The sequence below is a fragment of the Eptesicus fuscus genome, chromosome 2 (genome assembly GCF_027574615.1).
Source record: "Eptesicus fuscus isolate TK198812 chromosome 2, DD_ASM_mEF_20220401, whole genome shotgun sequence".
Lineage (NCBI taxonomy): Eukaryota > Metazoa > Chordata > Mammalia > Chiroptera > Vespertilionidae > Eptesicus > Eptesicus fuscus.
In genome coordinates, this window is record NC_072474.1 from 69181452 (window position 1) to 69208422 (window position 26971).

At 44.6% G+C, this 26971-nt stretch overlaps 1 protein-coding gene across 1 annotated transcript; it reads right to left on the reverse strand.

The window, feature by feature from the left end:
* Nucleotides 1-3441: 3441 nt before the first annotated feature.
* Nucleotides 3442-26695, reverse strand: FAM47E (family with sequence similarity 47 member E). Its single transcript, XM_028148427.2, has 8 exons — nt 26628-26695; nt 24035-24404; nt 21192-21376; nt 19019-19229; nt 16854-17039; nt 11023-11172; nt 6816-6893; nt 3442-3737 (listed from the first exon to the last, which is right to left on the reverse strand). Exons 1-8 carry the CDS (start codon nt 26693-26695, stop codon nt 3672-3674), a joined length of 1314 nt encoding a protein of 437 aa, XP_028004228.2. The 3' UTR covers nt 3442-3671.
* Nucleotides 26696-26971: the final 276 nt, after the last annotated feature.

The following is a 26971-nucleotide window of genomic DNA, read 5'->3' on the forward strand; positions in this document are numbered from 1 at the left end:
TCTGAAGTTATTTATTACTCATTCTTACAAGCTAATATCTTTTTTCAGTATGATACTTTGTAAAACACTGTGTAATATGAAGCAAGAATTCTCGTGATCTGTCCGCAATGTGTTAACAACTTTCCATTATCTTCCATTATCTATACCCCTGAGGTTATTTACATCTCTTATATCTGGATGTTGGAACTAACGTGCAATGGTGCTCTACTTGCACTTCTCTCTGGATTTTGGAGGCCAGATTTAGATGTGCTGTTTCAGCTCTTTTCTTTGGTAACCTGAGAGGTTGCCAGCTTTGAGGGCAGCCTGGAGCAAGAGGAGGCTTTCAGCTAGTCCAGAAAGCCATGCCCTCTGATCCACAGATCCAGTGGGCTTGGCGCACCTGTGGCACACAGGCGCGTTGGCACCCTCAGAAAGCAAATCAGAGCGCGGGCCCCCAGGGGTTTGCAGCTGAGCCAAGAGCTCTGTGGCGCAGAACTGTTTTCCTTTTGAGAAACGAATCTGGATGTGTTGCTTGGCACCCGTAAATACAGCCGTTTGTCATGAGACATTAGGTAACCAAGCAAATGGTGCTCATCATAACCTGGGGGTCACCGGACCCGCCAAGTCACAGAATCAGCTGCCATCGAGTGTGCGCGCGCAATGTGCCAGGCTGTCGTCTCAGCACCTCACTTGTGACGTTGCCTTTCATCCTCCCCACAGTTATTGGTGATAGTGCTGTTATTGCTGTCATCCCTACTTTAGGAAACTGGCACAGAGACGGGGTAAGCAATTTGTTCCATGATCATATAGCTCCTAAGTAGCGGAGCTTGATCTGAACCCAGGCCCTTTGGCTCCAAAGTCTCATTACCAAATTAGACTGCTTCTCATGATCCAATGGAAGTTTTCTATATGGGACTGGGCTTGATCAGAATCTGAAGACACAGCAAATGCCATGGTGTGCTCGCTCCTACCACCCTTCCATTGTTCTCCAGCCTGCACATCTGACCTGGGGGCGTCCTCAAGGTCCAGGTGACTAAACAGACAACCGGCAACAGCACAGGTGGCCTGCCGCTACGCTGTACCCCAACTCAGGGGTCGCCCTGAAGAACAACTGAGGAGGGACATTTTGCAATAGACAAAATATTAAGTATTTCACCCTGATGACCACTTTGTCTGAAAAGGAGAAACCGTCTGAGGTGTATATGTCAGTAGATGATCGGTTTAGCTCAACAACCAGAGACTTGGAAGGACGAAGAAGGGAGAGCTGGTGACAAGCATATTAGGGGGAAGCGGTATGCAGGGGGCCTCTCAGAATGGGTCCAGAGTATGAGGGTATTTGGTTCTTTGTGAATAACCAGGAAAAGGCCTCCTCTGTGGAGGGAGCACTCAAGAAGCAGGTGCGAAGGCTGGCCTGTCCTCTGTATCTCAGCCTGGCTTCTTTCTCTAGGCATTCCGACGGTGCCCAGTGGGCATGGAGGCAGAGATGCAGGCTGCATGTGGCTTCAGCAACTTGGATTTCCCCTCACCGAGGCTGATCTGGCTACTGTTTCTGCTGAATATTTAGTTGTCCAGCAATTGGAACCAAATTTGAGTTCCTGGTATGAATTAGGCTTGAATGCAACAGAGCCAGGGAAGGAAATGGATTCTCTCCAGACCACCACAGCCAATATGCCATCTTCTGCTCAGCACTCAAATGTCAGGATCCTGGAGGCCAAAACCCTGCCCCAGCTTGCCTGGTAGCGCTGGATGCCTCCTCCTCCGGACCTGCAGGAGGAGCAGCTCTCCCTTGTGGCTCCTGTGGGTACCAAACATAGGAGCATGTGTGATGAGTTGAAACATCAGAGGAGTCTGGGAAAGGTGGCCTTACTGTAATAGAAACTTATCCTGGACCTGGATTCTCTCTCCTGATGAACAAACTTCTGCACACACCAACCTTCACAGACTTCTGAATGCTTATTCACCACCATAGATATTTCACCCAACATTGGTTCTTGCTAAGAAACTAATTTTACGGCAATGGGCTCACACTATGGGGTTCGTTGCTTCTATCATGTACTCCATCACCCTCATATCTGGCCTCACAGAGAGTATAGTGAAGACTCACAGAACTAGCTGTCAGTCCAGCATACAGATTATTGAGATGGGCTCATGATAGACCAGTGAGAGGAGAGGTCACCACCCAGAGACTTCATATTTGAAGACAGATGCAGTAACTGATAAAACTCAGAGACACAATATCATTTTACTAAATTCCTTTTTGATCAAATTATTCCGAGTGAGTTTCATAGAGAAAGTCCTAGAAGGATATATTCCAACTAGAGGCCCGGTGCATGGGATTCCTGCACTGGTGGGAGGTGTGGCCTATGGGGATCGGCCTGCTGTGGGAGCGCCACTCATCCTGGTCAGCCAAGCTGCTGTGGACCCACCCTCTGAGCCGCTGCTCCCTCTGTGGGAGTGCACTGACCACCAGGGGGCAGCTCCTGCATTGAGCGTCTGCCCCCTGGTGGTCAGTGCACGTCATAGTGACTGGTCAAGCGGTTGTTCTGGTCATTCTGCCTTTTGGTCGCTGGGCTTTTATTATATAGGATAACTGAAGAGTGGTTATTGTTGACTCCATAGGAATCAAGTATTTTCTACATTATTTTTGTTAGTCTATATTTTCTAATATTCTTAACATGAGCATTAACATTTTTATTATATTTTATTTCTATTGTTGACATTACAAATGTCCCCCATATCCTCCCCTTTCCTCCCCTCCACCCAGACCCTCCCCCCTGCTCCTCTGGCCCTCACAACATTGTTGTCTGTGTCCATGGGGTATTCATATATGTTCTTTGGCTATTCTCTTTACCTTCTTTCATCCATCTGCCCCAGAGCATTAACATTTTTAAAATATATATTTTTATTGATTTCAGAGAGAAAAGGAGAGGGAGAGATAGAAACATCAATGATGACAGAGAATCATTAATCAGCTGCCTCCTGCATGCCCCCCACTGGGGATCAAGTCCACAACACTGGCATGTGCCCTGACCTTGAACCCTGACTTTCTGGTACATAGGTTGATGCTCAACCACTGAGCGACACTTGCTTGGCCAGAGCATTAACATTTTTAATAAAAAATAATTCTAAAGAATTATTTTAAAATATATGTCATCTTGAGTTTCCATTAAACTTCATGATTTATGGCCTTAGGTTATAGGTACACAGTTATTATCAAGACTAACATGCTTTAAAAAGGAGGAAAACCTCAGTAAGCTTATTTCAAAATGAAAGAAAATTGTAAAGAAAGAATAAAGCAAATATTCACTCAAAACCAGGGAAAATAATACTCTAGGAAAAAGCAATAGAACAATTCTACTTTTATTATAATTTTATTTATGTTTTACAAATAATTGATATAACTATGTTAAATTTACAATGCTACAAATATCTAAGAAGACTATATATGAATATTGATCTCACAGTTAGCAAAAATATATAAAATATTGATTAACAAAGGCAGAAGGCCACTGTGAAATGTTCATAAGCATTAGGTATAAAATTTATGGATATAGTCAAGTCAAAGTTGACTACATCTATGGTGGGACACTCATCATAAATTTTGCGTATGTTCAGTGAGAGAGAAAAATAGCCAAATGCTATATAGTAAATAAAATCTGTCTAATCATCTTACTAAACTCTTCTATGATGAGTTATTTTCCAGGAGTCTTATTACAATCACAGTTACATTCCTTCTTGGTATTTATGTTCTCCAGGAACTGAAGAAAAAAAGGATGAGAAAAACTTAATTAGATTGGCAAATAAACATTGTACAGTCCTGCCAACAACCACAAACCATACCCAAATTCACAATTTCACACTCCATAACTTATATCCTCATAGTACTCAAAATCACATGTTGATAATTAGACCATGATAGATGGTGAGCTTTGGAAGGTAGCTGCACAACATCAGAAATACTTAGATCTAATTTACATTTCTTTGGTGTCCAAGCCCAGCCCAGCCCAGCCCAGCCCAGCCCAGCTCAGCACAGCCTTGTGCTGCTCATCCCTGCTATTAAGGCCTGGTTCTTATCTGTGTAGCAGACTTAATGAAGCTTGGGTAATGCATAGAGCAGATAATCCAGCAGTAGATTCTGGAATGTGTATATAAGTATGTATGCTCATATAACACATGTGAATCTGTATGTTATACACAGTGTACATAGACATTATAGGAGTTAAAAGAGAATGAATTTTCATACCTAAGTTTAAAGAAGTAATGACAGTTTGTGTGTGTGTGTATGTGTGTGTGTCTGTGTATATATTTATATGTGTGTGTATAAATTTATGTAAACTTTAATAGATTCCCTCCTCTCTTTTAGTCAACATCTTATTGATAAAGTAGAGAATATATAAAAAGCCAGCGACCAGAATGCTGTAATGACCAGAACAACTAGTCGCTATGACGCCCACTGCGGCCAGGCCAGCAAACCAGCCAGATTGGAGGGTGGGGCTGGCCAGCCAATCTCCCACGACCCCTCCCCGCACCCGTCCCCACCCCAGATTGGCCCCCCATCCTAATCAGGGGCAGAGCTGGCCGGCCAACCACCCATGGCCCCTTCCCCAAGCCACTGGCCCCCGATTGTCCCCCCATCCCATTTTGGGGTGGGGCCGGCCGGCCCACCTCCCACAGCCCCTCCCCATGGCTGAACCCAACCCCCATCAGTCCCCACCACCCCGATTGGCCTGTGGACCCTCCCTGATCAGCCCACAGCCCCTCCCCACAGCCAGCCCCGCCCCCAATCAGCCCCCCCACCCCAATTAGGGGTGGGGCCCGCCCACCAATTGCCCGTGGCCCCTCCCCCAAGCCCTGATTGGGGCCAGGTTGGCTGGACCCCACCCATGCATGAAGTCGTGCACTGGGCCTCTAGTGTAAGAATAAAAGGCTTGAGTGACAGGTGTTCTCAGAGGACTCAGATGAAGCCAGAAATGTCATCTCCCTTTAGTTACTGCAGCTAAAACAGTATAGCCAGAATGTCAGGCATGCTTCTTTTTGCCCAAAATTGAGCTAAATGGTCATATACAGAATGGATGAAACCAACAGGGGACAAATCAGAATGGAAAAACAAAAAAGTTTTGCCACTAAGAATGTTAAGATAGAACTATGAATCATTACAACATCAAGAGCAAATAAAGATATTATATAGAGTGTATATATAGATATATATGTAAATATACATCTACATAGATACATAGTCATGGCAAGAGGAATATATATATAGAGAGATACATTTCTATATCACAAAATTATACTTATGCTTAAGTATACTTACATATATAAATATATAATCATATTGTTACAGAAGACCGGAGAAAAACCAAGCCATGCTTAGAGAAAGGGAGTTACATTTTATTATGCGCAGGCCCAGAGAAAAATGTGCCTTTCAAATTCTGGGCCCCCCAATATGGAGGAAACTTTTTCTATTTATATCTTTTCTAGCTCTTTTGTCTCCCCAATTTGGAATGAGACTTCCGGGCCTTCCGGGAAAGAAGGCCTGCGTGCTGGGAAGGGGCCATGAGACCGTATCTCAAGGCCTGGCCTGGTGTCAGCACTGACAGCTCTGTCTGGGGCCTGGTCCACGGCCTCTCGGGAATGGGAGTAGTCTTATTTTCCTTATTATTTAAGCAAGCAAGCGTTTACAGAAGCCAAAATAGCAGGGTTAAAATTTCAAACCGCAGTTTTTATATAAGATGGATGCTTCAATATAATTATGTAATTATATAAGCATATTTTAAATATCATATGTATAAACATACTATTGTGACCTTATACACAGATTAGATAGGTTATTATAAGTGCATAAATGTGTATAAGTATATTAAATATATATCATTAATGCTGAAAGCTAGAGGAGAAATTTCATCCCAGCTATGTAATGGAGTCTTTCAGCCCCACCTCTTCCTCATATTCTAGACCTCCCCTCACCTTGCCTAATTTAACTTTGAAATCAGTCTGGAACTGAGCCTAGTCAACATATTTATTTGTCAGTAAGTATAAGCTGTTGCTAACTCTTGGGAAAAAAGAAATTCTGTATCCCATTTCCCGGAACTTCGACCGTCTTGGCCACATGGCCTCGAGGCCGCTGCGGGCTGTGCACACAGAGGACACTGGCGAACACGTGACTTATTACCAGCTCTGTCTCTGGCTGGGCTGGTGCAGAACTTCCTGCTAAATGGCCCAACCTCCCACTCCACCCGTTACGGCGTCTTCCAAGGGGGGCTGTTCCACGTGGGAGGCAGCTGGACCAGCTTTGCAAGCTAAGGGAGGGGAAACTAGACAGGCAAAAGAGAAAATGGGAGAAAGACAGAAGATCCTGGTGGGCCCCAGGAAGTGAATTTCTGCATTGGTCTGTTTCCACACGAGGCCGACAATGATGGTATTGTCCATGCCAACCCCATTTCGTCCTGATACAAGCCACAGCTCTTGGTCCTTAGATATGGAAGCAAAAGAAGCAAAGGAAACTTCCTAGAGAATTCAGAGTGTTTTAGTAGCTGTCAGAGTTTGCATGGCATGTGCCCTGTACATAGTTCCCTTTTACGATGGTCCCGTTAAGGCCAACCCCAAGGCAGGTGCATCAGCAGGGAGACAACACCTCTGACAGCAGAAACCGAATTGGCAGAATAAGAAGAGAAAAATGCCGAATCCTATCTCTTGTCTCCTGTCTGAGGAAAAGCATCTTAGCTCTTTCTCCCAGAGGCCTGAGTCCTGGTATTTTGATTTTGTCAGGGTGCTGAAGCCTTCCCATGAACAACTGAGCCCCTCAGCAGGTCTTTCTGAAATGACCCTTTACTCACACTTGGCATCCTGTAGCCCTTCCTTAGAATGAAATTCTTAAAGGCAGCTGGTCCATGAAGTTTTGCAAACTCCTCCTCCTAAAAGAAAGTTCACATTTTAAATTAACAACCAGCAGTCAGAAGCTTGATTTCATACTTGTCCTAATTAGAAGCATTTGACTCTTTATAAAATACCTCAGGTGTGTAGGTTACATTCACAAGTTAAAGAATACAAAGGCTTTCAAAAGATGTACAACTTTCTCTCCTTTCCCTACCCCTTTTCTAACCCCTATATTAAGGATAAGTCATACATTTTAGCAATTAGACAATTACTGACCTAAAATGTCTGGAATCTAACCATTTTAAGAACAATTGTGATACTATGGTTTACATTATTCACAAAGATATATGTAGCCCTATGTTCAATGCAGCATTATTTACAGTGGCCAAGACATGGAAACAACCAATAAATGATTGGATAAAGAAGATGTGGTGCATATATACAATGGGATACTACTCAGCCATAAGAAAAGATGAAATACTGCCATTTGGGACAACATGGATATATCTTGAGTATATCATGCTAAACAAAATAAGCCAAATAGAAAAAGTCAAGAACCATATTTCACTCATATGTGGGATATAAAACTGAAAGCAACAATGAATAAACATGATAAAACAAACAAAAATTCATAGGCCACAGACAGCAGGGGTCAAATATATGGTGATGGAAGGAGACTTGACCTTGGGTAGTAAATACAATGCAATATAAGATTATGTATTATAGAATTACTAGAGGCCCAGTGCATGAAATTTGTGCACGGGGGGGGGGGGGAGTTCCCTCAGCCCAGCCTGCACCCCCTCCAATCCGAGACATCCCTCTCACAATCCGGGATTGCTGGCTCCTAACTGCTCACCTGACTGCCTGCCTGATCGCCCCTAACTGCCCCCCCCTGCCAGCCTGATCACCCCTAACTGCCTCTGCCCCCCCCCCAGCTGGTCTGATCACCCCAACTGCCCCCCTGCTGACCTGGTGACCCCCAACTGCCCCCCCCGCCCGGCCTGGTTGCCCCCAACTCTCCCCCTCTGCTGGCCTGGTTGCCCCTAACTGGCCCCCCCTGCCGGCCTGGTCACCCCTCACTCCCCCCCCCTGCTGGCCTGGTTGCCCCCAACTTCCCCCCTCTGCTAGCCTGGACTCCTCCAATTGCCCCCCCCCCCCCCGGCCTTGTCACCCCCAACTGCCCCCCACCTGCCGGCCTGGTTACCCCACGCAGCCTGCTGTTCGGTCGTCCATCCAGTTGTTTCAGTCATGACGGCCCCTGGCTTTTTATATATTAGGATATTTTGAAACCTATACAATTTTATTAACTAATGTCACCCCAATAAATTTAAATATGTATTTGCTTGTCTTCCTATAACTGGCAGAAAGCCCCTAAAACCCTTGGATTTCCTAAGTGATAAGAGCCACCAAGGTGAAAGGAGAGCCTTTTGTTATCCATAACAAACCCCTTTCAAGCACCGGGGCGTTTATATTCATGAGGTGATTTTTGTGAGCCCATAGGTAGTCCCATGAAGGGGGCTGGTTGCCAGAAGAACCAACCATGTGAAGAGAGGGTTGACACTTTCAGCTCCACCCCCCAATGGCCAACCATCAATCATACCTGTGTAATGAAGCCTTAATAAAACCCCAGAAGGATGAGGTTGAGAGAGCTTCCAGGTTGGTAACCGTGTGGAGGTTCTGGGAGTGTAGCACACCTAGAGAGGGCATAGAAGCTCCATGCCCACCCCATCCTACATCCCTTGTCCTATGTATCTCTTCCTGGGATACATGTGGCTGCTCCTGAGTGTCCCTTTTATAATAAAACTAGAGGCCCTGTGCACAAAATTCATGTATGGGTAGGGTCCCTAGGCCTGGCTGGCGATCAGGGCCAATCAGGTTCCCTGCCTCCCTGCCCGCATGCCACCACCGCGCAGTTCCCCCCACATCCCCGCCTCCTCCTTCCCTCGCCACTCACATGCTGCCACTGCGTGGTTCCCCGCCTCCCTGCCTCCTCCTCCCCCCTCACCACCCACGCACCCTGCCTCCACCACTGGTCGCCTGCCATGTTCCGTGCTGCCCCCTAGTAGTCAGCGCATATCATAGCAAGCGATCGAACTCCCATTCTCCTGGTTGAACTCCCAAGGGGACACTTTGCATATTAGCCTTTTATATACACAGTATATATAGTAATCTGATACATAAACTGTTTTCCTGAGTTCTGTGAGCTGTTCTGGCAGATGATCGAATCTGAGGAGGGGGCTGTGGGAACCTGCAATGTATATAGCCAGTTGGTCAGAAGCACAGATAGCAACCTGGACTTGAGATTGGCATCTGAAGTGAGGGCAGTCTCATGGGACTGAGCCCTTAACTTGTGGGATCTGACTCCATCTCCAGATAGATAATGTCAATATTGCATTAAATTGTAGGACACCCAGCTGATGTTCAGAGAATCAGAGAATTTCTTGGTGTGTGTGGGGGGGCGGGGGAGGGCAGCTAACACATTTGGTGACTAGAGTTGAGAGTGGTAGAGGAAGAAACAGAAGTGTTTTTCTTATTCAACAGTATATTCACAATTTTTAGATCTTAACTCCAAAAGGCATGGTTATAAAAAAAGACTTGATCCAGTCCCAGTGTCTTTGGAGTATTCATGCATTCATTTGGTTTTTCCTTTCATTTATCTAAATTTAAAAGTTGGATCAATAAGATTATATCATTGTAATTCAGTTCTTTAAGAGCATTTCACCTTCCAAACAAACTCAATCAGTAGCAGTCAAAACTCATGTTACCAGAAAGACAGCCATGTCATCATAGTGACTGTCCCTTACTAGCACAACCCTGCACCTGTGTCTTGTGAACTGGGGTGCCATAGCCAAGTGGCCCCCCAATTCACAGCTACACAGGCAAATCAATCTTCAGGTATTACAAAAGTGTGACTTATAAAAATCATTATAGAACGACTCTGTTGCTTTGAATCCTTTTTGTGTCTAAACTGTCTGATAAACCATCTTTTACTGTAATAATTATATCAGTCATATTTCCAAAATTTATATATTACTTCTTTTACTAGATTTTGTTGTAAAAATAAAATATTTTTGGAAAATTATTTGTTTTTAACAATTAGTCTTTAAGAATGTATTTCTAAAAAGAGAACTTCTAGATACCTTAAAAAGTTTTGTAACAATTTTTTCTTTTATTTAATTGAGAATGGTTTGTTATATTTTTAAAATGCAAATGAAATAGTTTTATGTTATGTATTAAATTCACATAAATTTAGATAGGCAGCTCCAAAAACACACACCAAGGAATAGTGCTGTAAATTATTTACATTATTATCTCCCATCTCAAAATAAGAATTTCATGGCCAGTACTAGAAAAGATTAAAATGACCATCCTTCCGCCAATCTAAAGGAGGCAGCTGATGAGTGATTTATGAATGAATGAGTAGCCAAATTTGTATAGCATTTTACTTTTTCAAAGTGTTTTCACATTGAGATCTGGGAGAAGTTTGGGGCCTATTGAAAAAGGGAAGTGTTTGACAAATATTCTCATTAGAATCCTGCACAAGTGTTGTGTCAACATCTCCAGTTTTCAGGACTGTAGTGAGGATCTTCTTTCCATCAGATACCTGGACACAAGGATCAGCGGGCAGAGTTTATTTATAGTAGAATTAGAGCATATTTTTGTTGTTTGTGATATCCTCTCCTCTCAGCTCCTGCAACTTTACTGAATTGCATAAAAGAAGTTTCCTGATTGCAATTTTGAAATTCTTTAATATTCATTCACTATGGATAAAAAAATTAAAAAAAAAAAAATAGGCCTCACACTGTGTTACTCACAGAGAATCCATGACATTATATCCATTCTGAGTACTGAGGTGGTCCTACATGGTCACAGCACCCTTTGGACAGCCAATTTATCCATGAACCCTGGACCAAGCACGGTAGAAGTACAGTGAGTGGTTGCCCCATCTTTGGAGATATTTCTGTCCACCATGAAGCCAGGAAATTTCTAGTCTTGCTTATTAGACATTCCCTATCTAATGACTTGGCATTCTCATTGCTGTATTCCCTATATAAACTATGAGACTTTCAGAAGCCTCTGCATTATCCAGAAACTCCACCTGCAATATGAGGTTGCAGTTGCACTGATGTTTAGTTCAGATGATCAAATCACAGCATACACACATACCTGTTTCTTCTGCTCCTTTCTTAAATTCTCGTCTTTGTGTAAGGCCTTGGGGTCAATCAAAGGTTCATCTGCTCTTTGTCTTTTCCACAGTTTTGGGTTCAGATACCAGGCTCCATACCGCATCTTCACATGCTTTGGTTTACAAGTATTCTATGGAAAATAATGTAATTCCCCGTTTCATTAGGTTAAATTATTGTTGTTGTTGTTTTGAGGGGGTTCATTTTGATAAAAATTTAGCTTTATGAGAGCAATATCAATTATTTTGAATTTATGATTTATCCTTGCCAAAGTATTTTATGAAGCTTCAGTATGCTTTGATTTACAAAGGTAACATGAAGAGTTTGAGATTGAGAAAATAATGTGGTGGTTAAGCATGGTCTTTGGATTTAGAGATATCTGGTTTCAAATCCAACTTCCTTCACTTAGCAGATATTAATGTCGATGGGCAAGTTACTTAAATTCTTCATCTGTAAACTAAGATAGCAGTATCCACACATAGGGTTGTTGGGAAGATTAAAGGAGAGAATTATATAAAGCAGCTAGAAATCATGTAAAAATCACATATTTTATTAAAGAGTAATGATCTTAAACAACATTCAGTCAACCAAAATGCTAAGTTACTAGCCCAGCACTGTGCTCAGCCTTGTAAAAATGCTATCCAGCCGAAACCGGTTTGGCTCAGTGGATAGAGCGTCGGTCTGCGGACTGAAAGGTCCCAGGTTCGATTCCGGTCAAGGGCATGTACCTTGGTTGCGGGCACATCCCCGGTAGGGGGTGTGCAAGAGGCAGCTGGTCGATGTTTCTCTCTCATCGATGTTTCTAGCTCTCTGTCCCTCTCCTTTCCTCTCTGTATAAAAATCAATAAAATATATTAAAAATGCTATCCAACACCCATCTCTTGCCTCTTTAATTAGAAGAAAAAGCAGGGCCCTGGCCATTGTGGCTCGGTTGGTTAAGCATTGTCCTGACTCAGGTCAGGCACATGTCCAGGTTTCAGGTTGGACCCCCAGTTGGGTGCACACAGGAGGCAACTGATCAATGTCTCTCTCTCTCCCTCTCCCTACTTCTCTCTTTGAAATAAATAAAAACATATTTTTTTAAAAAAAGAAGAAGGAAGAGGAGGAAACTAGATGCCATTCCTTTCTTTCTTTCATTTCTCAGGAGTGCATCTGTTGGTTCATAGCTGGATACTATGGACACAGTAACCACATATTGTCTCATCACGAAGGGGAGGGGGCGTCTAATGCTTGGGAGCGACAAAGAAGCAAGAAACACAAAGATCTGGCCCTTCTCTCTTCTCACATTTAAACTATGAGGTGGAATGTGTCAGGCATCAAGGGTCCAGCCAGATGCACCTGCCTAAAGCAGAGAGGATGGAACAGGACAGAGGGAGGGAAATACCTCTCCTCAGAGCTAGATTCGCATTGTGATCCCTCCATTCCAAGCATACTGACCTGCCTGTTTCTAGAGCACGCCCTTCATGCTTTTGCCTCAGAGCCTTTGCACTCACTATTCCAGTGATGGGCAACCTTTTGAGCTTGGTGTGTCAAACTTCGCAAAAAAACTGAGCATAACTCGGGTAGTGTGTCACTTTGAGGAAAAAACATTATTTCGCAAATGTTTCATCCTCAGGAGCAGCAAATGTTTCATCCTCGGCATGCGACCGCCTCAGCGGCCGCGTGTCATCAGAAATGGCTACGCGTGTCAGTGCTGACACGCGTGTCATAGGTTCGCCATCACTGCACTATTCCTTCTGCCAGAATGCTTTTTACTCAACATACCCACATGACTTACTCCCTTACCTATTTCATGTGATCTTCTCAGCAGTATACTTCCTGACCACCCAGTTTAAAAATTATAACCACCTCACAACAGTCCTGTCTTCTTTCCCTGCCTCATCTTTCTCACTTATCACCATTTGAAATGCTATATATTTTTCTGATTGTTTATCTCTCCTTTCACCCTCTAAAATGCAAGCTTCTGAGATTGTTCTGTGCTACATCCCCCTGGCATCTAGAACAATACTTAGGATACAATAGGTGCTCAATAAGTAATTGTTGAATTAAAGTCTGATTCCTTAACTTGGGCATTACTGACATTTTGAGCTGGATAATTCTTTGTAGCACCCCCCCAAATTGGGATAACCAAAAATGTCATCTCCAGATATTGCCAAATATCCTGGGATTGGGGGGCAAAGTCACCCTTGGTTGAGATCCACTGAATTAAAGGAAGAAGGGAAGGGAAGCAAGGGAAAAAGGAAGGAAGAAATATTGAGTCTATACTATGTTATGTTCTTGGGTAACTGGTGTTCTCTCAAGACTCAGCACAAACATAGTATCTTCTATGAAGCCTTAACTGTGCTTGGTAAAACTGATTACTTCCTCTGTCCTGTACAAACCATGACAACATTTCACTATAGTTAATCATTTACCTGTTGATCCTACTAGACTCTAAGCTCCTTAAGTGCAGGAGATAGTCCTTCATTTGCTCCCAGCACTTTTTGGCACATAGTAGTAGATGCTAAAAATTGTTTTTTGAATGAATGTATAAACAAATGGATGAATGAATATGCTGGGGTAATTCATTCATAGAGGCACATAAGAGGCACAGATGGCTGTGAGAGATTAGCAGTAAGAATAAATTAATGTCAATCAAAGGACCAGGAGAAAACCCATGGAACAAATTGTCATGTAAACTGTGCCTAAAGAGAGATACAAGCATGTAGACATCGGAAGAGGGGTAGTTCAGGCAGAGAGAATATTGTGAGCAGAGGTAAGATAGTGGGAAAGTTCAGAGTTTTAAAGAACACCAAAGAAAAGAGTATAGCACGCCTGAGAGAACATGGGGTAAAAAAAAAAAAACACACATGGGGACTTCCATTCTGGAACAGGGTAAACAGATTTACCTTCCCACCTGCAACAAACAAACAAACACAAGCAACCAACATAGTATTTTTTTTTAATGTGTTTACGACACTGGACATCAAATAACAAAACACAGTGATCCCTGAGAGCAGGAAACCAACACAATCAACCCCGCAATTGACACGGCTCACTGCCTGAATAGTTTGCAGGCCACAGAGCAGGGAGAGCCCAGGAGGAGCCCAGTGGACTTTGAGTTGAGGAGACAGCACTGAAAACCCAGGAAGGTGAAGGCAGCTAAAGTTTGCAGTCCAGACTGCAAAGAGGGAGTTCCAGAGTGTCTCTGTGCACATGTGGGAGGAAACTACCAGAGGTCCGGGAAGAAAGCAACCAAAAGGATCAGAGAGAACAGTGCCCAGCACGCATGGGGCAGGGACAGTGCCCACTCCCTCCTGAGACCCTAAGGATTCACAGGACACTGGGTAGAATACACTGGGTCCTGCCTCAGCAATAGGGAATCAGCTGTAGACTGACCATTACTTTGATCCTTCACAACAGATCTTAAAAGCAAGATCCAAAGGATCAAACTTTTCCAGGTAACTTTAACTATACCCTAGGACAAAACTCAAGTTTATAAGAACACAAACATGCCCAGCGCCCAATAAGATAAAATTCACAATGTATAGCATCTACTCAAACATCACCAGGCATGCGGAGAGGCAAGAAAACATAATCCACAATGAGGAAATAAACCAAGGAATAAAACATACCCAGAAAAACAAAGATAAGGATGACAGAAGATTTCTCATTGGAAACAACTCAACCAGGAAGAAAGTGAAACGACATCTTTAATAGCAACTCACACAGAACCAATAGAGATGTTAGAGTTAGCAGACAAGAACATTGAAAGAATTATAATTATATTCTGTAAGCTCAAAAGATTAGGTAGAGACACAGAAGATATATATATTTATTTACTTATTTTTTTATTGATTTCAGAGAGGAAGGGAGAGGGAGAGAAAGATAGGAACATCACTGATAGAGAATTTGGCTGCCTCATGTGCCCTGATCGAGAATTGAACTTTGACCTCCTGGTTCATAGGTCAACATTCAACCACTGAGCCACACTGGCTAGGCCAGAAGATACATATATATATTTTTAAAACCCAAGTTGAACTTCTTAAGATGACAATTATAATGTATGAGGTGAAAAATACATTGGATAGGATTAACAGCAGGTTAGACATAGTAAGAGGGAAAAACATTAGAGAATTTAAAAATATAGCAATAGAAACAGAGAGAAAAGATAATAAAAAACTGAACAGAGCAGCAATGAGATATGAGACAACTTTACGCAGTCTAATAACATGTAATTACAGTCCTGGGAGTTGGATTGAGAGACCAAAAACTGTTTGAAGAAGTAACAGTGAAACTTTTTCCAAAAGTGATGAAAATTATAAACCCATGGATCAAAGAGACTCAGCAAACCCCAAGTACAAGAAATATACACCAAGGTATGTAATAATCACATTACTCAAAAACAGTAACAAAGAGAAAATGTGAAAAGCAGCCAAGGAATAAAACATATCCAAGAAAAACAAAGGTAAGGATGACAGAAGATTTCTCACTGGAAACAACTCAACCAGGAAGACAGTGAGGCGACATCTTTCAAGTTCTGAAAACAAACAAGCAAACCAAACACGGGGAACCTAGAATTATATAACAACAAAAAGATCTTGAAAAATCTAAGCAGACTAAGGATGTTTTCAGACAAACAAAAGCTGAAAGAATTCGTCACCAGCAGAAGGACTATGTGGAAATAGATTTTGAACTTTTGCACAGTGACCCTCCATCTGCCAGTCAAAAGTTCAATTTTGGCAATAACCACAGTGGTTTATAAAGAAGAGTTTGTGCAATTATTTGTAAGTACAAGGAATTGAGCAATTTCATTCAGCCCAGATTCAGGATAAGCAGGGGTTCAGGCCCAGGTGTGACGGACATAATTTCTCCAGCAACAGTTTGCATTTTACCCTTTAGAACAATAGAGGAAAATGGAAAATTTAAAGAGTTGATATCAGTGATGGAATGCACAGTTTTCATAAACCTTACGCAATAGAGTTAGGGATAGAAAACATCATGTGCGTAAAAATAGGTGAGTCGGTTGTGTTAGATTGTAAAGGACAAGGTTAATATGTCCAAAATGTGGGAAATATAGTATGAAAAATGATGTGTAAAATACAGAGACTAGCTAATGATAATATATAGTTTTTCACTTTTAGAGAAAGGAACTATCTCCCCACCCCAACTCCCATTTAGGCACTCAAGTCTTTGTTGGATTGGCACATTTGACCTGTGTGTATATTTGCAGAAATACATTGTGTAAAAAAGTGGAAAAGTTCTTAGGGGCCCACAATACTTCCCTTTGGAACATAGTGTGTTATTTTCCCTCTCTGATACCTTGTTCTACCTTCACAGGAAATTGTTATTGGGAAAATGAGCAAGTTATTAATGATCGGGCAAAGCATGCGATCACGAATGATGGTGTGTGGTTAGTTAGACTCACCTAAAAACTCAAGAATTCTTTGGACATAAAATGAACAGTGTTCATGGTCATTAACTGCAGCATTTTACTGTTGCAATAATAAACATTCATATATATTTCCACTGACAGAATTTCAACATATAAAACACATAAAGAGATTATCTCAACCTAGAAAACACATAGAATACTAATGACTCTTCAGATATTAACAATGATGCCAATTGACATGCCTTGATTGCATAACCGACTTTGTTATATGTATTAAATATTCACTCACTTAACAAATATTTATTAAACATTTTTAAAAATTCAAGAATTCTACTGAAAAAGACTGGTGCCCCTTATAGTACCAGAATTCAAGAAAAGTTAAGATTTTAATGTAACTTTAATTTTCTTTGATTTTCAGTCTTCTCCCCTGTTGTAATTACCTTTGGTTTCGGCTCTAGTTCCTGGAAAAATTCTGACTCCTGCTGTTTCTTGAACCCCTCTCCCTTCTTTAGTTCCCCAGGTATCTCGCCAAGCTTCAGCGAGTGGAGCACATTATGGCTGACTTCCCTCTCATAGTTAACATCAAATTGCTTCATGATGTACTCTTCATCAATCCTCGAGCTTCCCTGGAAGAATATCACATTGCATGAGTCAAGGACAGATGGTGAAATGCTCCTTGTTTTCTTCTTTAATCTAAGGGAGACATTTGACCATGGCTGGAGAAGAGGTAGTTTGGAGAAGGAGAAAATGCTCAGTCAGCATTCAGTGAAGACAAGAAGTATAGTTGACCCTTGAACAACAGGGGAAGGGGGCTTTAGGAGGGCTGACCTCCAGCACAGTTGAAAATCCTATATAGCTCTTGACTCCCCGAAAACCTAACTACCCTTGGTATTTGCAGGGAGGGGGCTGTGAGTGGGAAGGGAGGAGGGTTGGTTCTAGGACCTTCTCACCACACCCCTCACACACCCCACAACTCCCCAGCCTACCCCACGCCCTGCAACGCTCAAGTCCCTTCTATAAAATGGTGTGAGTCAGCCCTCCACACCTGGACTCCCAACCATGGCTAGAAAACAGTATGGGCACTAATTTTTTTTAAATCTGGGTATGAGTAGGCCAGCACAGTTCAAACCATCTTGTTCAAGGAGGTCAACTGTATTTGGGGCCTAGAGGACTTTGCCTTAAGAGACAATTTAGGACCTGCAAAAGGGAATGAATGGGCCTGGGGAAAATTCAGTCTGTTTGACCAAAGCAAACTTCTCCAATCCTTTAGAGCAGTGGTCGGCAAACTGTGGCTCACGAGCCGCGGTTTGCCGCTCTGTTGACTAATGAGTTTGCCGACCACTGCTTTAGAGCAATGACATCCCTAGAGGTATTCTCCAGACATGTCTAGAAAAGTGTTTGTTCTGCTCGCAGACCCTTATAAGAGAAGCTGCCCCATCAGGGCTCCCACTGAAGAAGGCAGTTTTAGTCAACCATATTTTGTGCACAAAACAACCCCTTCTGCTGCCTTCCCTGGCCACAGCCAGTGGGAGTGGAGATGGGTACATAGAGTAGCTTATCAGTAAGCTGACGGTTGACTTAGGATGTAGCTAAAAAATAGCTTAGATTTTAAGGGTAGCAGAATATGCTACTCCAAAATATGCCTCTGGCATAGGAACTATTTTGAGTTGATGGTCTTGAGACACAGCAGACAAAACAGGAAAAGCTCTGGAAACAGGATAGAAGTTACCCTTTTATAAGAGAAATTTATATTTATGAGGGAAATCTCCATTTGTAAGGGTGTCTCACTCTCTGTATCAGGAAGAGAAGGAAGACTCTAAATCATAAGAAACGCTTATCAATGGAAAAGACACACACTTAAGTCTGCATAGCAAACCTTCCTCTAGTTTACCTACTTTTCCTGGCGATCTCCTTATAACTGGCTCCCCACACACTTCTTTCTTTCGTCTTGTGCTGAAGATGGTCTTTAAGCCTGAATTCTAAGCCACCTGGGAGAGTTACTCATTTTTCCTTGGGTATTTCCCATGTATATATGATGTATACATGTTAATTAACGTCTGCTTATTTTTCTCTTGTTAATCTGAATTTTGTTATAGGAGCCCCAGAGAGAACTTAGGAGACTAAAAGGAAAGTTATATTTTCCTCCTCTACGGACTCAACACAATCTCACTTTAGAAAATATAAACTGGGGAACACAGAGAGAATGAGGCCATTAGCAACTGAAGCTGATGTTGGGGCAACATTCATAGAGAGGAGCCATGAAATAGAGTCAGGAACATAAAGGGAGGAGTAGCATCGAAACCAGGGTGAAATAATAATGAAGCAGAAATATAGCAAGCAGAGTCAATGAGGTAAACAATAAAAGCATGGAAGGAAAGTATAAGCTAATGCTATGGAGGAAACACCACAGGGTGATGTGATGGGCCCCGAGGGAGCAAAACAGGAAAAGGTGAGACCTTGGTCAAAGGGACTGGAAATAAGGCTTGTCACCTATAGAAAACATTTCTATTACAAACGGTGGGAGAGATTATAGTCAAACACTGTTTTTTAATAAAAGTAACTTTGAATGTGACTTTAAAAGTTGTAAGTATTACTACTAACGTACAATCGAAGCAGCCCAGTCGCAGAAGTCTCTAACTGATTTGCGGGCGTTTTCATACGGATCAGGACCATCTTTGTGGAGCGAATCTGTTTCACTGGGCTTCTCTTCATAAAGCGATTGGTATGGCTTCTTCTCTTCCGAAGGTGATTGGCGTGGCTTCTTCCCTTCAGAAAGCGATTGGCGTGAATTCTTCGACAGAGGAGTCTTCTTGGGACTAAAGATAACGGGATCATCAAAGTATTACAATATGAGCCGCCATGAACCCAAATGGATTTAAAAAGTTATCATGGGGGAAAAGAGATCATAAAACAAGTATTTCCAACCGTTTCTTGCAAGCTCACACTAATTATTTAAATTTTTCAAAGATTCCATTCCTATTATCAATAATATAAAGAGAATTATATCATGATTAGTTATAACGATTAAAGCTTATATAGCATTTTACCATTATAAGGTGATTTTTAAGATTATGAGTACCAGTTATTAAGACATGTGCCAGGTAAAAGCGTAAATTGCTATGCTTGGAGTCTGCCACGGCCTCAGACAATCTTGACAAGTAGGAGACATCCTTGACCGCTCTGTCCCTCATCCCTAAAACCTAGCCTATTAGTAAGTCTGATGGATTTTAGTTCTGTCTTCTCTGGACTGTTGCAAAAGGCTCCTCACTGGGGTCTCTGAATCTTCTCTTAGGATCCCCAACCCTTAATCCCTAACCTTTTCTAAACTGCAGCCAAAATAGTCATTTCAAAATAATAAATCTGATCATAATCAGCCACTCTTCATCCTTGATTATACCCTCTTCAATGGCTTCTTTTTCAGAAGGGTGATACGTTTACATGCCATAATAACTAGCTACTGGCTCACTGAGGGCCAAGAATTCAAAGATGCTCCCAGGGCCACACTGACCCACGCTGTTGGAGTCTCCAAGGGACCCCTTCACATAACACTGCTCCCTCCTCCCCACCCAGGTTCTGAGCAACTTGAAAAATAATGCAAGTTATTACTGACAGCAGCCACATTGGAAGACATGGGTTTAGGTCCAAGAGGACTTGCTCACTGAAACCCAGATATGGGCAGACTGTCCAATCCTGTCCTGAGCAGGGGGATTCCCTCGAAGGAAGAAACAGAGGAGAACTTGATTCCCAGTGAAAGGGCAGAGTTGAGAGGAGTATCCTCAGGTGTTCTCCCCAAATTTACCAGGGGGTACACCCAGGGGCCAGAACAGTAGAGTTCCGGTCACCTTGTGTCTCACCCTCACAAACATGTAGGATTTAATACAGCGCATTTTCTCTCACACCACCTCCAGGTGGGTAACTTGTGTGACTAGCCAAGCTCTCCATGTCCCTTCCAAACACCTGGCCATGGTTCTGGGTCCTCTGTCAGTGGTCGGGGTGCTGTGGATGGGCTTCTCCCTAGTACACCTACGCTTTTCGGTGCCTGCAAGTGACACCAGTTAATTTCAAAAGTCAAATGCAGATCCCAAATCTACTTACGTCAAGTATACATATCTCATTGCATTTACATTTTTAATTAAATATTACATGAGTTGGGAAAACAAAAGTTGTTTCTATGGAAATCAAGCTCAGTGCTTTAGAAAGATTCAATGAAGGTGTCATTACTGCTGCGATTTATGCAAAAAAGATGACTTGGAAATCCAAACAGTAGACCCATACTCAAAAAAAGGCTTTATATTAAAAGATAGAATGTGAATGCAGTTATAGTTTGCCGACCACTGTTCTAGGGTAAAATAAGATGCTTTAAGTACTTAAGTGTTATCTTTTACAATTCCCTATATTAATTTTTTTTTTGGGGGGTGGCGGCTATCCAATGAACTATTGGTCCCAATCATGTGACTAAAAGGGCTTCTGCCATAAATAACGCAATGAGCCATTGTGGGCCAATTAGTCAGGCTGTCTGCAGTGTATCGCTTCTCCAGCAGCTCTCACTGAGTGAGTCACGTGAACACGCTCGTGTTTGCCCCACCGCTGGCTGATTAACACCATTAATTAAAAACCACTGTTTAGAGCAGGACTCAAGGCTCCTTTCCCTTCTCCTTGGCAACTTGGTTACTTTTGCTTCTCTAAATTATTCTAAAAATGGGGAGCTTTGAGAAGGAAACTCCTAGAAGCCTTCATCAGGTGGCAGGGATAAGCGAGGGGTTTAGAACAATACTTACGGCCCCAGGGAGGCTCGGGTGGGACGTTTTCCAAGCAGTTTTGTGGGTTCCTTGGGGTCTTGGGTGGGACACTTTTCAAGCAGTTTTGTGGGTTCCGTGGGTTTTTTCTCGACACCCTCACAATGAGCCCATGCGTCCCCCAGTTTCTTGTCAGGATCCAGCACTTCCAGCACCCTTTTTAAGAGCTACACACAGAAAACAGTTTTGGTGGAAAGAAAAATGTGCTGAGAATGGGGCCCCCTTGATTCCAAAGCAGAATGGACCACCTCGCCCCTTTGCTTTTCCTTTCTAATCAGTCAACGCACTCACTGGCTTCTGTGCAGACCCTGTGCTGGGTGCCAGGTAAACCTCCATCCCCTAGACATTAGGGAGGCAGCCTGTGGACCAAAATGGGAATGTGAATATACTGGTCTGCCCAGGCCCCATCTACGCCCCCCCCCCCCCCGAGTACTTCTAAAGAATTTCTGTGGTTTTTGACTGTCCAGCATCCATTCTTCCTCCTATGAATGACAGTATCTAGATTTTTCTTTGGAGAGCCATCTCTCTTTCCACTCTCAGACCAAATGGTCTGAACTGGCCTGACCCCATTCTCACGCCACAGGCAGGCCAATCCTATCTGGACTAACCCGGTGACTGGTTTGACTAGGCACAGAACCCAAGTTGGACCCACAGGAATTAAGATACGGAATTTTGCTGAGCCTGTGCAAAAATAAATGCTCTTTTTTGGGGGGTTAGAATTTAAATCTAGAGCTGCTAATGGTCATCACAGCACCATAAAAAGAGATCTGGCCTAAAAAAAAAAAAAGCCAACACACCTAGTTGGGAGGTCAAACATGGAAATAAGGGCACAACCCCATGAGCCATCTGAGGGTATGAAAACAGTCTGTTTGCCATGATTCAGAAACTCTGGCTTGCAGGAGGCAGTGCAGGAAAGCCTTGGGTGGAAAATAATTGGTTAGAAATTCCAGGTGTCCTTTCTCTAGACTTCTCTGCCACGGATCATTCATTCATTCAGTATGCACAAACATTTACTGAGTGTCTACCATATGTCAGGTATGGGTAGTACACGGTAAAAGACACAAAGTCACTGCCCTGCAGAGCTTTTATTCCGGTGAGGAGCCCAGTGGCGACAAGTGCCATGTTGAATAATAGGCCGTGGTAAGGACTAGAGCCTGAGAGCGGAAGGGAACTGTTATTTTATACAGACTAAGTAGGAGGCATTCCAGCAAAGATCTGAAAGAAGTGAAGGAATGAGCTAGGCAGACATGCGAGGCAAGTGTCCCAGACACAGGCACAGAGATCTGAATTGGAAATGTTTGTAACGTTCACAGACAGAGCAGGCAGGGGCCGGAGTGGCTGCTATGGTGAGAGCAGAGCAGTAGGCGGGCGGGTTGGAGGGGGAGCAGAAGGGAGGTAGGCAGGGAGCAGAACACACAGGGCCTCTAAGACAATGGCAAGCACTTCCCTCTGAGTGAGAAGGGGGCGCTAGGGGGCTTTCTGAACAACTGTCATGCTCACTGCGTAGGAACAGGCTGCAGGGTGGGAGCAGGCCCTGCTAGCTCCCTGCCCAATACCCATTCTGCTCTTTTGCTTTAAATCTGAAACATGTGTTCTGTGTTGTGTTCAACATTGCAATGCCAACCACGAGACTCAGTTTCCTAGACTCCCGAACATGTAGATGAGTGAGCTGTTTACTGAAAGGCTATCACAGTTGACCTCTGAACAACGCGGGGATAAGGGGTGCCAACCCCTGCACTGTCGAAAATCCACATAGAACTTTTGACTCTGTAGTCAGCCCGTAGCATCCGTGGATTCAATCAACCGCAAATCAAAAACAGTGTTTTAGGTCCATGGCTGGGAATGGGAACATACTGTTTTCTATATGCAGTTGGCTGAATCTGCACAAGCGAAACCCATAGCTGGGAAGGGCCAACTGTATGTATTGAAAAATCCCCCGTATAAGTGGACCTGGGCAGTGTGATCCTGTTCAAGGGTCAACTGTATTTGCCTAATTATAAAACAGTCAGCTGGCATGTACCCTTTAACCTTTGCCCCTTACCCCTTCTTGTTTGAAAGACTGCATGCCTTCGGAAGCCTTTGGAGACACAAGAACTAGAGACAATAGAGTGGTGAAGGCCTGGAGGGGTGGGTGCAGGGTGGAGGGGGCCAATGGCGGTGGGGGGGTGGGGGGGGAGAGGAAACTCACAAACAAATAAAGGGGACATCTGTAATACTTTCAACAATAAAGATACATTTTTAAAAATGCTAATGTGGTAGTTTAGGACTTTCTAAATTAAGATGCCAATCTGCAATATCCAATGAAAACTAAAAAACTAGAGACATATGATGAGGATTACGGAGCTGCCGCCCACCCCTAGCCTAACAATTTGGTGAATTTTCCCTGTGATCTTTCTGGTTCTCCTGTGCCTTATGCCCATCAGTTAGTAAATACCTACGGACACCTCCCAAGACCAGGTTTAAGTGGCACAAGTAAGACTGAACAGTCCCACCACCCCGTCACATTCCTCCCCCCAAAAAGTCCCAGGCAAAGTAGAACCTTCCAGGGAAAAGAAGTCTAAGGTTCCCAGTTGCTGGACTTTGGTAAGTTGTGCAGCCTCCCTGGAAGCAAAGGGAAATGCTGCTGGAGGGAGGCTGCTCCAAGCCCCATGAAAACTCTCACCCTGGGGAGACACTCCTCTCCTCCTCATAAGCCTGTCACCCCCAGGGGGGACGCCCGCCCCAGCTATCTAAGGAGAATTCTCTTCTAGCGCGCCCCCCCCCGCCCCCCCGCCCGCCGGGCCCCGCTCCGTGAAGGCCCGCCCACACCGAGGACAGGAGATCACCTCCTGAGGCATGCTTTCCTCCAGGTCGGGGTAGGGAGCCAGGGGGTGCCGGGTCAGCTGGGCTTCGATGTCCTCCAGGAACGCCTTCCGCGCCCGCTGGGCTGCCGAGAGCCTGGAACACAGGGCTGCGCCCTCGGGCAGGTAGCTCGGCCTCTTTGTGGGGGGAGGTCGGGGACCTCTGCTATACCTCTGGGGGGCAGAATGCTCCGGAAGGCCCCGAGTGATCATATTCTCACAAGAAGGGCAGCCGTTCCTGAAGTCATCCAGTCCCTTTTTCACAAATACCCACCGTTTGGTGTTCATGAAGGTGGGATGTAACTGCACGTACTCCTGGTTTGTGGAAAATTGGGAAGGCAAATTCTCTTTACACCTGAAAGAGAACATGCCCAGCATATGGAACCACAAGGAGCGGGGTGGGAGAAGGCTGAGTTAGTCACACTCCTAGTTCATGGCCCGTTGTCACTGGTCTGTGTACGGCCCCTCTCCTGTTTTCCTTCTTCTACGTAATGCCCGCATCCCGCTCTCATCACTCTCCCCCGCATCAGCAAAGCCACTCTAACGGATTGGTAATGCACCCTTTTGTTTGTACACGTTCTTATAATGCCTGTGTGATCCTTTCGTGTGCATGTATTCTTAATTTACATACATGGCACTATTTGTTTACCAGGCCCAATACTATAAAGGCCTGTTCATGTCACTATGTGTAACTCTAATCCGTTATTATCAACTGCTGCCACCACAGTCCATCTGTCCATTCTCTTTGTAAAGGGCACTCACCGTGGCGGCCCCTTCTAGCACTCCTTCCTTTCCGTTTAAAGCCGTGGTTCTCAACCTTCCTAATGCCGCGACCCTTTAATACAGTTCCTCCTGTTGTGGTGACCCCCAACCATAAAAATTATTTTCGTTGCTACTTCGTAACTGTAATTTTGCTACTGTTAATGAACTCGTAATGTAAATATCTGTGTTTTCCGATGGTCTTAGGCTCTACAGCAGCGGTTCTCAACCTGTGGGCAACCCGCTAGCAGGGTCGCCTATGACCATCGGAAAACACAGGTATTTACATTACGATTCATAACAGTAGCAAAATCACAGTTAGGAAGTAGCAATGAAAATAATTTTTATGGCTGGGGGTCACCACAACATGAGGAACTGTATTAAAGGGTCGCGGCATTAGGAAGGTTGAGAACCACTGGTTTAAAGGGAGACAGTGCAGTGGGGAAGCCTGGATCCCAGGGACAACTTGCCACGAACTAGCGGGATGACCTTGGTATTTCATTTAACCTATATTACTTTATGTATCAACATCCTACAAAGAACAATCGCAAAGATACGGAGAACAAATTAGTGGTTGCCAAGGGAACCCCTTTAGTTGCGCTACCCCTTTCAATCATCATTCCTCTCCCCACCCCCAACCCTTTGCAACCGCTAATTCCTTGAGAGGAGAAAACAGTTTTGTATCTTGATGGTACTGTACATATGACAACATTTTACAGAACCATCCGCACAGGAATGCAAGTAAAAACTGGTAAAAATCCAAGTAAGGTTTATAGTCTAATTAATACATTGTGCCAATGTAGATTTCCCGCTTTGCCCATGTATTTACAGTTATGCAAGAAGGAACCACTAGAAGCAGCTGGGGGAAGGGTACCTGGAACCTCTGCACTGTTTTTGCAACTTCTTGTGAGTCTACCATTGCTTCAACACAAAAAGTTTGTCAATAAAAATTTAAAAAAGGGGAAAAAAGTTTGAAAATGGGCGAAAAGGGAATTCCCAAAGAGCTTATAATTGCTACCCTGTGTCCAGTACATACCGCTGCTTCACCTGTACTCTGTGGGTTACTCCTCACAACAATCCTGTACAGCGGATTGTGCTGACTGTCTCTGTTTTACAGCTAAAGCTGAACGCGCCTAAGGCCACCGAGCAGGCCAGAGGCGCACTGGCCCTGGACGCCAGCCTTCCCGATTCTAGACTTGGGGATCTGGACCCACGTCGCCCAGCCTCCAAGAGCGCGGAATTCCAGTCTCATAAACTCAAGGAACCAGCAAAGGAAACCAGCCCTGGCTTCTGCCCTGTGGCTAGGACGCCAGGCACCCAGAACGGCAGCGGACCGCCCGAGGACCCGAGGCTGCCCCCAAGCCCAGGCTCAGCTCGCCCCCGGGCGGCCAGCGGCTCGCGGCGCAGCCTCCGCTCCCGCGGGGCGCGGGTCCAGGTGGCTGCCTGGGAGAGGGGTGCGCCCACACTCAACCCGGCTCCACAGAGGGCTCTGGGGCCATCAGGTTCCCCTCTGGGGTTGGTATTTTAATCTGCATCCCCTGCGGGTCGTAAGGATAACAGGAAGAAAGCATCCTTTGCGACAAACAGCGTCGAGCGCTGGTTATTTTTTATTATAGTCATTTCTGTGCTGGGGACCTTGAAGAGGAAAGGCAGGCCGGCCTGCAGCCCAGCTCTGAGTGGCGCCCCGCCACCCCCACCCCCATCCACCCCCCTCCCCAGCCATCCCCCTCTGGACCCCATCCCCCTCTGGCCCCCGGCCCCCGGCCCCCGGCCCCGCCCGGGCAAGAGCGGATTCCCCACGCGGTACCCACGCGCTTACCAGGGCCTGCCGTGCACGCCGACCCCGGTGAGCGGAGGAGGCCTGAACATTCGCCTGCGGCCAGCCATCGTCACAGCCTTCGCGGCCAACGCTGAGCCTTGGGCGGTAGCGCCGTCCGGTGCGTCCGGTTCTGGGGTCGCTAGGAGACCGCGCAACAGCGACGCGCGAGCTGCCCGGGCGCCCTCCCCGAATCGCGGCCCTGCACGCTCCGCCCTGCACGCTCCACCCCGCCGCACCCCGGGGTCTCCGGCGCCCGAGTGTGGGGGACCGAGGCGAGGGAAGGGAGAGGACCAGGTCCTTGATTTCATTGTGTTTTAGCCTGTTGGGAAGGCGTTTTCATCTTC

Coding starts and splice junctions, on each gene's coding strand:
- FAM47E (XM_028148427.2), bottom strand. CDS start 26,695: ATGGCTGGCCGCAGGCGAATGTTCAGGCCTCCTCCGCTCACCGGGGTC. Junction 21,377..24,034: donor AGGAAAGCATGCCTCAGGAG/GTGATCTCCTGT, acceptor TTCTGTGTGTAG/CTCTTAAAAAGGGTGCTGGA. Junction 6,894..11,022: donor GAAAGGAGCAGAAGAAACAG/GTATGTGTGTAT, acceptor ACTTTCTTTTAG/GAGGAGGAGTTTGCAAAACT.